This window comes from Aquarana catesbeiana, linkage group LG05 (assembly GCF_042186555.1).
Source record: "Aquarana catesbeiana isolate 2022-GZ linkage group LG05, ASM4218655v1, whole genome shotgun sequence".
In the NCBI taxonomy this organism is placed as follows: Eukaryota; Metazoa; Chordata; class Amphibia; order Anura; family Ranidae; genus Aquarana; species Aquarana catesbeiana.
The window spans coordinates 52,484,531-52,497,685 of NC_133328.1; the positions used below are offsets into that span (position 1 = coordinate 52,484,531).

The 13,155-nt window shown below is 42.1% G+C and overlaps 1 protein-coding gene across 1 annotated transcript in view; it reads left to right on the forward strand.

The window, feature by feature from the left end:
* The window catches only part of MALRD1 (MAM and LDL receptor class A domain containing 1), a 737,846-nt gene that overhangs the window by 622,944 nt on the left and 101,747 nt on the right, over window positions 1–13,155 (forward strand). Inside the window, exon 34 of the mRNA XM_073629748.1 lies at window positions 9,339–9,611. Coding sequence (XP_073485849.1) covers window positions 9,339–9,611 — 273 coding nt within the window. The remainder of the gene's footprint in view (window positions 1–9,338; window positions 9,612–13,155) is intronic.

Below are 13,155 nucleotides of genomic sequence, written 5' to 3' on the forward strand. Positions count from 1 at the left end.
TAAGTTATATATCCGCCCTCACATGGTTCAAATGTAATGTATGGGTTTTGTGATATGCATGTATATGAGTTGAGTATTGTGTGTTTATTTGGTTTTTGCATTGTTCCTTTCGTTAACAGGTCAAGCAGTGGGTCTTGTATGGATACTCGGGCACTCTTATGTGTTCTGGGGGGCCAAGAGAGCTGACGTTCGGCCGAATGGCAGGCAGCTAAGGATTCCTAGACAAGAGGCGCTTATCCGGTGGATTGGGGTCCCGGGGATGCAATGGAATAGGGTGTTGGGGGAAGTGTATAGATTCTCTCGCTTGGATAGGCCCCCCGATGTCTTGTTATTGCATGTGGGTGGTAACGATATGGGAGCTAGATCAATGAGGGACCTCATTAGAGACATTAAGTGCGATTTCTTAAGGCTACGGGCAGCTTATCCTAAGACGGTTTTAGTGTGGTCCGATATGGTTGGGAGGTTGTCCTGGCGTTGGGCTTGGTCTGATAAAAAAGTTGACAGGGCCAGGATTAAAGTTAATAAAGAGGTGAGCAGGTTCTTTATCAAAAATGGCGGGTTAGCCGTTCGTCATAGGGAGTTGGAGGTGGACACCTGGCGGTATCTCCGCAGTGATGGTGTGCATCTGAATGAGGTAGGGACCGACTTATGGTCGTTAGGTTTGCAGGAAGGGATACAGAGAGGTCTGAGTGTGTGGAGGTGCGCGCAAGGGTAAGGGGTTACCCCTTTCGTGCGGTGGCAGTTTTTGGTTTCCTTTAATAGGAAAAAGTTATGTTACAAGTGGTAACATGTGTTACCCATCCAGGGGATGGGGGGTTGTTTGATGGTACCCATCCATATGATGGGGGGTTTTGCTGTTACCCATACATGGAAGGATGGGGATTGAAGTGGTACCTTCAGGCCTTAAGGGTTAACCTGGAGGAGTTTAGAAGGTTAGGTCACTGGGGTAGGTCGTGATCATGCCTCCGAGTCAGGGGTTTCCGACTGGTAGGTTTAAAATAAAGAATTTCCCCCAGTGACCAGGGTTATAGTTGTTGTTCTTACAGTAAATTTACCCTCAGAAGTTATTTAAGAAAGTTATAGTTATTTATATATTTATGTTATTTTATAAGTTTTTAATAAATAGGCCGGAAGGCCATTTTTACTCCAAGAACTAGTCTGAGTCATCTATGATGTTTTTGGAGGGAGGGTATGTATAGAAAATGGTTAGTAGTTTAAGTAGCTGGGCTTAAGTCCTACAATGTCAAGAGAGTCACGGAGCTAAGGGGAACACTAGGCGTAGGGACGGCATGACAGTGCTGGACAGCACAGTTGCCGTTTTAAGAATTAGGAAGATTGCCCCTTTTAGAGAAGGGGAGGGGTTAGGCCAGGAAGAGCAGGAGATGTGTGTGAGGGGGAAGTGATGTCATTCGGAGAGCGGTGAAGGACGAGAGTCCCACCCACCCTCCCGAGTATGGGCAGTTTTTGGTTTCCTTTAATAGGAAAAAGTTATGTTACAAGTGGTAACATGTGTTACCCATCCAGGGGATGGGGGGTTGTTTGATGGTACCCATCCATATGATGGGGGGTTTTGCTGTTACCCATACATGGAAGGATGGGGATTGAAGTGGTACCTTCAGGCCTTAAGGGTTAACCTGGAGGAGTTTAGAAGGTTAGGTCACTGGGGTAGGTCGTGATCATGCCTCCGAGTCAGGGGTTTCCGACTGGTAGGTTTAAAATAAAGAATTTCCCCCAGTGACCAGGGTTATAGTTGTTGTTCTTACAGTAAATTTACCCTCAGAAGTTATTTAAGAAAGTTATAGTTATTTATATATTTATGTTATTTTATAAGTTTTTAATAAATAGGCCGGAAGGCCATTTTTACTCCAAGAACTAGTCTGAGTCATCTATGATGTTTTTGGAGGGAGGGTATGTATAGAAAATGGTTAGTAGTTTAAGTAGCTGGGCTTAAGTCCTACAATGTCATGCATTGAAATAAAGATTTGAGAGCACCATGTATTCAATCCTTTGTTTAAATGTGATACTAGTAGTCATTACTGCCTAGAATGTTAACATACTGTAACAAAGCAATGTCCCACATTGGTACACAGAGGAGTTTGTAGTTATATGTTGTTTTGTTTCAGAATTTTAGCTGTAGGGTTATTGTGCTATGGCAGAGACTTTGCTACGTACAGTCACTGCTGTAAGAGAATCAGACATCAAATATGAACACATTTTTTGCCTTAGGATTTTATATCAATTCCAATAACAGTGCACTAGGTCCAAAGCTGTTGTTTGTGGTATAACGTTAGAACTGTCAATCCCTAGAATGACAATACTCTGCGCCCTGCAGCAACAATACCTTTTGTATGACTTTAACACCAGCAAAATCTTTTTTTTTTCCTTTATATTTGGGTATAGTGAAGAGGAAATAGAACCTCTCTTGTGCTTTTTGGTTGTCTGTGCCCCATTTAGGGAAACTTCCCCTCACTTCCTCTCCCAGTTACAAGGAAATGACTTCTAACCCTTCCTTACTCAACAAAAAATTATTTTAATTGCTGTCTATGTGCCCATTTGGAGAGATTCAGCTCACCTGTGCCTGTGACCACACAGATACTTAAGGGTTGAATTCTCAAAGGCCAATAGACTGTTCACTTTGCTTGGGATGTTGTACTTTGCATGGGTTTAGTGAATTAAGCTCTGTTGACTTCCATTATCAATCATGTGCAACAAAAATATTGTTTTTTTTTTTCACATGATTGGACAGTCTCTGCAAAGTGAAATTTCACCATATTCACCAAGCTCTGGCAAAAATTGCCATGCAAAGTGTAAACTTCCCTTGCAAAGTGAACAGCCTATTTCTCATTAGTGGATCAACCTCTATAGGTCTCTTCTGCCAATAAACTCTTTTATTTGTCTTTTAACTTTTTGTTAAATGTACACTCCATGTGGCATAGGTGCACTGCAGTGTACAGTCCTGGGCCATTCCTGGCACTTGTAAGATGCAGAGAATGGAGCTGGGTGCTGGTATAATGTACATTCAACATGAATGCACAGTAGTTCCTACATCAGTGACCACTAAATGGCCAATGCAAGAACACCCTAAAGAAAAGTAACAGAAGATGGTGGAGGTGATGGGACATCAGCTGGAAACCTGGAAGTTGCATTACTGGAAGAGAGTAGATGCAGAGCTAAGTATGCTATAATGTGCAAGTATTCCGTGCATAAGTGCACAATATAGCAAATGCTATCACAGCCCTCTCATGTCAACTCCCTCTTTAATCTAGTTCTAAATACAGGTTATATAAAAAGTCTACACATCCCTTAAAATGTCAGGTTTCTGTGATGTAAAAAAATTAGACAAAGATAAATCATTTCAGAACTTTTTTCACCTTTAATGTGACCTATAAACTGTACAATTCATTTGAACAACAAACTGAAACCTTTTAGGTGGAGGGAAGTAAAAATAGAAAACTAAAATAATATGGCTGCATATGTGTGCACACCCTCAACTGCTTCCCAAGCAGCCGCTGTCAATATATTGCGGCAAGGTGGCTCGTTCCCGCAAACCACCGTAGCTGTACGTCAGTGCGGGAACTTGCTTTTGTGGGCGTTCCCTTTGGCCAGTGGGGAAGCCATTTAGCGGGTCTGGCCGTTTTCGTGCCACGCAGTTACAGAATGGGGATCTGCCTGTGTAAATAAGGCAGATCCCCGTTCTGACAGGGGAGATCACACAGATCTTGTCTTTCTGCTATGCAGGAAGATGGATCTGTGTGTTTCCCCAGTCACACAGTCCCCCATACAGTTAAAAAACACTAACAGGGAACACATTTAACCCCTTAATCACCCCTGTTGTTAATCCCTTCCCTGCCAGTGCCATTAGTACTATAACAAAAATAATATAATATGCATTTGATTAGCACTGATTGCTGACGCAGTGCCGTATCGCAAAAAATGGCCTGGTCAGATAGTGGGTAAATCCTTCCGGGGCTGAAGTGGTTAAACTAATACTTTTTTGAAGCACCATTTGATTTTATTACAGCACTCAGTCTTTTTGGGTATGAGTCTATAAGCATGGCACATATTGGCAATATTTGCCCACTCTTCTTTGCAAAAACACTCCAAATCTGTCAGATTGTGAGGGCATCTCCTGTGCACAGCCCTCTTCAGATAATCCCACAGATTTTCAATGGGATTCAGGTCTGGGCTCTGGCTGGGCCATTCAAAAACTTGAATCTTCTTCTGGTGAAGCCATTCCTTTGTTGAGTTTGATGTATGCTTTGGGTCGTTGTCATGCTGAAAGATAAAGTTCCTTTTTATGTTCAGCTTTCTAGCAGGAGGGTTATGGCAGTTGACAAGAAAGTTCCCATGTTGCAAACAACCATTGGAAATGATAGTGCCATTTGTACTACTAAAAAAAGTAATGCAAAACACCAAAGCAAAATGTAATAATGCATTAAAGTGTTTGTTCACCAATGCCAAAAGTCTGCCAAGCAAAATAGGTGAGTTGGAAGCTCTTGTGCATGAGGAAATCTATAATGTAATCGGTATTGCTGAAACTTGGCTTCATCCTCACATGACTGGGCTATTAATATTCCTGGCTATGCACTCTTTCGGAGAGACAGGGTAAAAAGGAAAGGTGGCGGGGTCTGTCTCTATGTGAGAAGGGATCTCAAGGCGAGTGTGAATGAGGACCTAATTGATAGAGAGGGTGATGTGGCTGAAGCATTATGGATGGAACTACATGTAGATGTGCACAGTTCAAAGTTAATCATTGGAGTTTGTTATAGACCACCCAATGTTCATGAGGAGGTGGAGACTCAGTTCCTTGCACAGATGGAAAGGGCTGCAAGGGCTGGGACAGTGATAATAATGGGGGATTTTAACTACCCGGAAATTGACTGGGGTAATGGCACTGCTGGAACAGCTGAAGGGCAAAAATATATAAACCTATTACAGGACAATTTTATGGTCCAGTTTACTGAGGCCCCCAACTAGGAATGATGCTCTGTTGGACCTGGTAATCTCAAACCATGCAGAGCTTATTACTAATGTTCATATAAAGGAACATCTGGGTAGCAGTGACCATAACAAGATTTCATTTGATGTTAGCTGTAAGCAAAAAACACATGAAACACGGGAAAGATAAAAACACTTAACTTTAAGAGAGCAAATTTTCCAAGGCTGAGGGCTGCTCTCCAGGTCTTAGACTGGGAGGGAATATTGGCATCAATGGACACAGAACAGAAATGGGAATTCTTCAAAAAGACTGTTTGTGAACTCACTGCAAAGTATATTCCCATGGGCAATAAGTTTAAAAGGCTAAAAATAAAACCTATGTGGCTCATGGTCAAAGTTAAAAAAGCTATAAACAATAAGAAAAGAGCTTTTAAAAATATAAAAATTAAGGAACACTATTGTCGTGTAAATGTTACAAAAAATATAAGAGAATATGTAAAAAGGAAATCAAGGACGCAAAAATTCAAAACGAACAACAGATTGCAAAACATAGTATGACCCACCCCCAAAAATTCTTCAAATATTAATAGGCCCTTTACAAAATAATCTAGAGTGAGTGACTCGGGACAAAGAGAAGGCAAATTTATTAAATACATTCTTCAGTTCTGTGTATACAAAGGAGCATGGGGGAGCTCATGTTCATAATGGGGGTGGTAGTGACACAGCCCCAAATGATTCACAATGGCTCAAAAGTGATATGGTCCAGAAATTTTTAGACAGAATAAAGGTGGATAAAGCACCTTGACCAGATGGCATCTACCCACGGATCCTAAAAGAATTGAGCTTCATCATTTCAAAGCCATTGTATCTAATTTTTAGGGACTAATTAATGACAGGAATAGTACCACTGGATTGGCGTAGGGCCAATGTGGTGCCTATATTTAAAAAAGGAACAAGGTCTTTAACAAGTAACTATAGACCTGTTCGTTTAACTTCTATAGTCGGGGAGTTACTGCAGAATTTAATAAAAGATCACATAGATGAGTTCTTGCTGGAAAAAAATATTTTAGGCAACAGACAGCATGGATTCATGATAGACAGAAGTTGTCAAACAAATCTGATTTCTTTCTATGAGGAGGTAAGTAAAACATTGGACAGAGGGGTGGCTGTGGACGTGGTATACTTGGATTTTGCAAAAGCGTTTCGATACAGTTCCCCATACACGGCTCATGTGTAAGATAAAGTCTACAGGCTTGGAAATATCAGTTTGTAAATGGATAGAAAACTGGCTAAAAGACCATTCAATCCAGAGAGTAGTGTTAATGATTCTTACTCTGAATGGTCTATCAGTGGTGTACCCCAAGGTTCAGTGCTGGGACCTTTACTTTTTAATATCTTTATAAATGATATAGGGTCTGGGATTAAAAGTACCATTTCAGTCTTTTCAGATGACACTAAGCTATGCAGTGGAATAAAGTCCTTGCAGGATGTCTCCAATTTACAAGCCAACCTCAATGCACTGTCTAATTGGGCGACTATGTGGCAGATGAGGTTTCATGTTGATAAATGTAAAGTTATGCACTTGGGGGCTAAGAATATGCATCATACATACTAAGGGGAGTACAACTGGGGGAATCCATAGTGGAGAAGACTCTGGGGGTTTTGGTAGATCATAAGCTCAATAATGAAAAATGCCAAGCTGCATTTTCCAAAGCAAGCAAAGTCCTTTCTTGTATTAAGAGAGGTATGGACTTCAGAGAGAGATATCATTTTGCCCCTGTACAAATCATTAGTAATAACTCATCTGGAATATGCAGTTCAGTTTTGGGCCCCAGTTCTCAAAAAGCATATTGGGGAACTGGAGAAAGTGCAGAGAAGGGCAACCAAACTGATAAGAGGCATGGAGGGGCTCAGCTATGAGGAAAGATTAGAGGAATAGAATTTATTCTCTCTTGAGAAGAGGAGATTAAGGGGGATATGATCAACATGTAAAAATATATAAGAGATCCATATAGTAAACTTGGTGTTGTGTTATTCACTTTACGGTCAACAGAGAGAACAAGGGGGCACTCTTTACGCCTAGAGGAAAAGAGATTTCATCTCCAAATACGGAAAGGTTTCTTCACAGTAAGACCTGTTAAAATGTGGGATAGGCTCCCTCCAGAGGTGGTTCTGGCCAGCTCAGTAGATTGCTTTAAGAAAGGCCTGGATTCTTTCCTAAATGTACATATACAATATAACTGGGTACTAACATTTATAGGTAAAGTTGATCCAGGGAAAATCCGATTGCCTCTCTGGGATCAGGAAGGAATTTTTCCCCTTCTGTAGCGAATTGGATCATGCTTTGCTGGGGTTTTTTGCCTTCCTCTGGATCAACTGTGAGTATAGGATTGTGTATACGGGATTGTATGATATTGTTTTTTATTAATTTATTTTTATGGTTGAACTAGGACTTGTGTCTTTTTTCAACCTGATTAACTATAAATATGTAACTATGTAAGCCTGAAGGTTTTGCGCCAATATTGACTGGTATTTGGAACTGTTCATAATTCCCTCTACCTTGACTAAGGCCCCTGTTCCAGCTGAAGAAAAACAGCCCCAAAGCATGATGCTGCCACCACCATGCTCCATGGTGGATATAGTGTTCTTTTGGTGATGTGCAGTGTTGTTTTTGCGCCAAACATATCTTTTGGAATTTTGGCCAAAAAATTCAACCTTGGTTTCATCAGACCATAACACATTTTCCCACATGCTTTTGGGAGAGTTTAGATGCGTTTTTGCTAAATTTAGCCAGGCTTGGATGTTTTTCTTTGTAAGAAAAGGCTTCCGTCTTGCCACTCTAACCCATATCCTAGACATATGAAGAGGAGATTGTTGTCACATGTACCACACAGTGAGTACTTGCCAGATACTCCTGCAGCTCCTTTAATGTTTCTGTAGGCCTCTTGGCAGCCTCCCTAACTAGTTTTCTTCTTGTCTTTTCATCAATTTTGGAGGGACGTCCAGTTCTTGGTAATGTCACTGTTGGGCTATATTTTCTCCACTTGATGATGACTGTCTTAACTGTGTTCCATGGTATATCTAATACCTTGGAAATTCTTTTGTACCCTTTTCCTGACTGATACCTTTTAACAATGAGATCCCTCTGATGTTTTGGAAGCTCTCCGCAGACCATGGCTTTTGCTGTAGAATGTGACTAAGAAAATTTCAGGAAAGATCCTTTAGAACAGCTAAACTTTATTGGAGTTAATCAGAGGCACTTTAAATGATGGCAGGTGTGTACTGACTCCTATTAAACATGAAAACAGCTACAACCCCAGTTATAAGAGGGTGTGCACACTTATGCAACCACATTATTCCCCCCCCAAAAGATTTTAGTTTGTTTTTCAATTGAGTTGTACCGTTTATATGTCACATTTATCTTTGTTTCATTTTTTAAGTCACAGAAACCTGACATTTTAAAAGGGGTGTGTAGACTTTTTATATCCACTGTACATTTCCCATACATTTTACATTTTTTTCTTTCCTTCATATTAAACAGGACTTAAATGGCACAGCAGTTTCTTGATAGTCATTTCTGTTCAGACTCCCCCAACATCACCATCCCAGGAGCTTCTTCCTATAGATTTTCCATAGACTGTGTTAGGGGTGCAGTAGACGCATGAATAATTTATTTCTGTATGGCTGGAAGTTTTATACTTAGACTGCACCAGATGGACACATAATTGGACTAGATGAAGTTACAGATTCACAGGCTCAGAACGCCAGGTGGCCAACAACCAAAGGATTTTATACAGTGGGGTGACCTGGTATACTCAACAGATGAAGGATAAAGAGTGAAATCCCTGCACAGTCAGGCTGTCCCCAATGTGTTTTCGCACAAAATTTTAGAGTCTGATTGGAGTATATCTTAAAAAGGGAATAAACAGGGCTTTTCCAGAAAATGTTTTTATTTTTCTTACTTTTGTCAGATAAATACACATTTTGCAGATCAATATTTCATATTTAACCTTTGGCAGACAACAAGCGGGTCTGATACTCCAGGGCTTGAGATGTTGCAATTGACTTGCTGCATAGCTGTGACTATACTTTCAATAGTTTGATCTCAGGGTATACACACATCTCTTCTTGAGAGGGTGCAGTCTGGGTCTTCTGTTTGCAAGAGGAGACAACAAGTGCAGAACTAGTGCTGGTCTTTCTTGTTTGACAGCCTGCCATGAGCTGCACAAACTGATGCATTGGCATTCCCTGCAATATATGTTTATTTGTAAAATAATATTTTTTTATCAATACAAAAATATAAAATATAAAAACGGTTGTAAGCTTAAAAAGGTAATTAACAAAAAGGAGAAGAGGAGAAACTACAAAATAAGGGAAATAAGCATTTTTTTTTTTCCCAGAGCCGGAAATACCAAAGTCTACCTGCCCTGAAGACTTGTTAACATGTGCATATGAAAAGCAGTGTGTGCCCTTGTCTGCCAAGTGTAATGGGATAGAGGACTGTATAGATGGAACAGATGAAATCTTCTGCCCTACAGTGATCCCCACCACAGCTCCCAAGCCGCAGTGCAAGAGTACAGAAGTCCAGTGTTCCAACAGACGATGTATCCCAGCGATGATGTGGTGTGATGGAGTAATTGATTGTCTACTGGGTGAAGATGAATATAATTGCAGTAAGTGTTACAATTTTGTCTTGGTGTTTTCTCAGTTATAAAGTAAGGGTGGGCGCAATTTTAATTTGGGCAGAATGCAAAGCTCTATGTACTAGCTTTAAAAAACAAGGGAATTCACAGGGATATACTAAAGGTAACATAGAAGAATGAGGGCAAAAAACACAAAGCTGTTCCCCAAGTCTTCCCCACACTCTTTTTTTTCAACATTTATGTAGCAGTTGGTTACCACTAGTTACTAACATCTACCAAATCACCCTTCTGCCAGACCCACATCTATCACCTCTGAGACAATGAGCAGTCATTTGCATAGTTTTGTTGTGTTTATTGCGGGTATTCTGACTCCGATTGTTGCGAAGCGACTATCCCTTGTCAGACCTCTATGCCTGGCCTGTATAAGATATAATCACTGAGGACAATCTTCATCAGATAGTTTCAACTCACCAAATACCAATTCCATCCACAAGATTCTTTTATTCTGAACATCAGGTTACAGCAGATGACAGAATACAAACAGATGAACAGGTTGTAGTATTTATGTGGTCAAAAGATGATATTGTCTGTAGCTTAGAGGAATTGGTATGCAACGGAGTGCATGTGGGGGACGCCCCTTAGGATTTTTTAGGCAGAAAAAGGAGTAGGGAAAGTATTATCCGTAAAAGGCACCAGCAGTGCCAGCTTTATTAGTGTACAAAAATAGATTAAAATGTCCAGAGGGACAAGACAAGCATATACAATCAATAATTGGTATCTGTGTAAATGACAAAGACAAGTAGAGCATATAAAAATATTATCACCCAATGCCAGCAACCCCAAACCATCCACCGAGGTACGGTAGGTCTGGTGGGGGGTGGGCGGCTAATGCATATTTCCCAACATGTTTCGGAGAGGACCGTAGTCACACTGGTATGTTCCTTCTTCAGGGGAATTGTTTAACATACAGATGGGTGGATGAAAAATGTTGCTTGTCTCTAGAACATAGACATAAACATCAATGAGTAACATAGCAGGAAACAAAACCATACATATGGTTTATGTTATAGCCATTTGTATATCACAAGAATCATCAAGAAATGTAACATGTTACTTACATCATAAAACTCATGTCATGAGAAAAAGGAAAGGCAAAAGAAGGTGTCAACGTGCTGTTTGTAGGGGTCCACAGGTGACAGAAGGGGCCGGTGACAAGCCGCAGAGCCGCAGGGGCACCTTCACAAGATACGCCTAGTCCACCCTGTAGCGAACAATGTCGGCGTTAGGGGGAAAAGGATTGCACACAAAAGAGAGGCCAGGGGAAGTAGTGATTGTAAAGAACATCTATGTGTATATAGAAGCCAACTCTTTAAGACTTCAGTGTCAAAGGAGGCAAATACTACATACCTGAATTGAGGGGTAGATCAGGAACATTAGCTGCTGATGGTTTAGAGTCTATCAGGTGAGGAAGTTGGAACACAAGTGTCTGCTGCTGACAATCCTGTGTCTGCCACTGTGTTGGCACCTGACATCAGGATGTGAGCCAGAGCAGTGTAATATATATAGGGGGGAGAGTCCCACACTCCCACACTCTGGGAGCGATTGCTAACCGCAGTACAGCTGTGTGTAAACACAGCCGAGAGGATTAGGATCGGGGGTGTGTATGGAGTGGCCAATCAAAGGCAGACCTAGGGGCCGTCACGGCCGCCGCGTTGTCACGCCTGGCGGGCGGAGACATGCCTCAAGGGGCGTATCTCAGGCACAGGGGCGCGCGGCGCGGCCACGCCAGAGACTGGCGCGATCGCGTCACGCGTCGACGTGCCACCGGCGGGAAGGCTTCACCGTCGTCATGGAGACGGCGGCGAAGGCATATGAGCGCTCCACCCCCCACAGCCAGTCCAAGGACGGGAAGGCAAAACTGTCACCGTCCTAGGCTGCGGCAGGGGGAGCCCACCCGCCGGGTGTCAGTGCCCATGCAGCACCGCGGGGACCAAAGGGCCCAGACATATCACCCAGCGGGAAAGGTGAAAGGAACAAACAGCAAATTGAACAAGGAGAAAGGGGGGTGATTGCAGTGTGTCATTGAGAACAAAACATGACTGATGGAATGGACACTGTACAACAAAATAATAAAGTAAAGAGAACACACAATGTGAAGTGTATACAAAAAAAAAAAAAATATGCAAGGAAAATAAACAGGTATACAATGTGGGAAGAAGGGGAGGGGAGGGAGAGGGAAGGGAGGACAAAACGGGCCAGGGATGACCAAACAATAACTATGCAGGGCAAAGAAACAATGATGGTACATAATTAGGCTTGAATCGACAACCAGGAGGGTTGCACCAACGCTATTTTTGGTTGTGTGTGATTGAAAAGTAGAATAGAATAAAGGGTTGAATAAAAATAATAATAAATGTGAGTGTAAAAATAGATATGAAGACAGTCTGAGATAAAGAAAGGGGGTCAAAGCCAAGTTGGTGGCTTACATATTGAGTTCACACACCCCTGACGAGAAACCTGGGAGAAAGGGTCTAAAGTTAAAGGCTTCATTCAATCCTGGTGGATAAATGGCTCGTAAACTATAAATCCACCTGAGCTCGCGTTGGAGGAGGCTCTTGTTGGAGTCACCACCCCGCGAGCTGAAGTGGATGCGGTCCAATCCCAGGAAATGAACTTTGGGGATTGAGGTGGGGTGTGCTTGGGCCATGTGTCGGCCAATGGTTACATCTGGGTCACGTTTGGAAATGGTAGAAATATGTTGGTATATCCTCTTCCAGAGGGGGTTGATGGTCTTACCAACATAGAAACTTCCACACTCGCATGTAAGCAAGTAAACTACCCCTGGGGTCTTGCAGTTGATAAAATGTTTTGGGTGAAATATCTGTCCGTTGGGTAGGTGGATGTCCCTACGCCTGTCCATATATTGGCAGTAGGGACATCCACCACACGAGAAGGTGCCTAGGGTTTTGCAGGTGTCGCCCCTGTGTGACCGGTACTCACTTTGAACTAATCGGTCACCAACAGACGGAGCCCTCCTGTAAGTTACAGCTGGTGTGTCTGGGACAAAGGGAGATAGAGATGGGTCCGTTTTTAGTATGTGCCAATATATATTCAGAATTTGCTTTAACTTTCGATGTTGGGTGGTATATGTAGTGATGATTCTGGTGGTGTTGTCAGTGAGCCGTTCTTTTGGTGTATCCAGTAGGTCATGTCGCGACGAAGCTAGTGTTCTTTTGTAGGCCTTTTTGAGGGAAGATCGAGAGTAACCTCTTTCGAGTAGTCTCGTTCTTAATTTATCAGCCTCCACTTTAAATGTAGAGTCATCAAAGCAGTTTCTGCGTGTCCTGAGATACTGTGTGTAAGGTATGGACGACAACAGGGGTTTGGGATGGAAGCTGGTTGCGTGTAGCAACGAGTTTCCCGCTGTGGGCTTCCGATACAATTGACTTGAAAGGCTACCATCGGGTAGTCTTTTGACTAGCACGTCCAAAAAGGTAATCTCAGTGTCACTGTATACCATAGTGAAAGCCAAATTAAATTCATTGCAGTTGATTGCAGCCAGAAATTCGTGCAG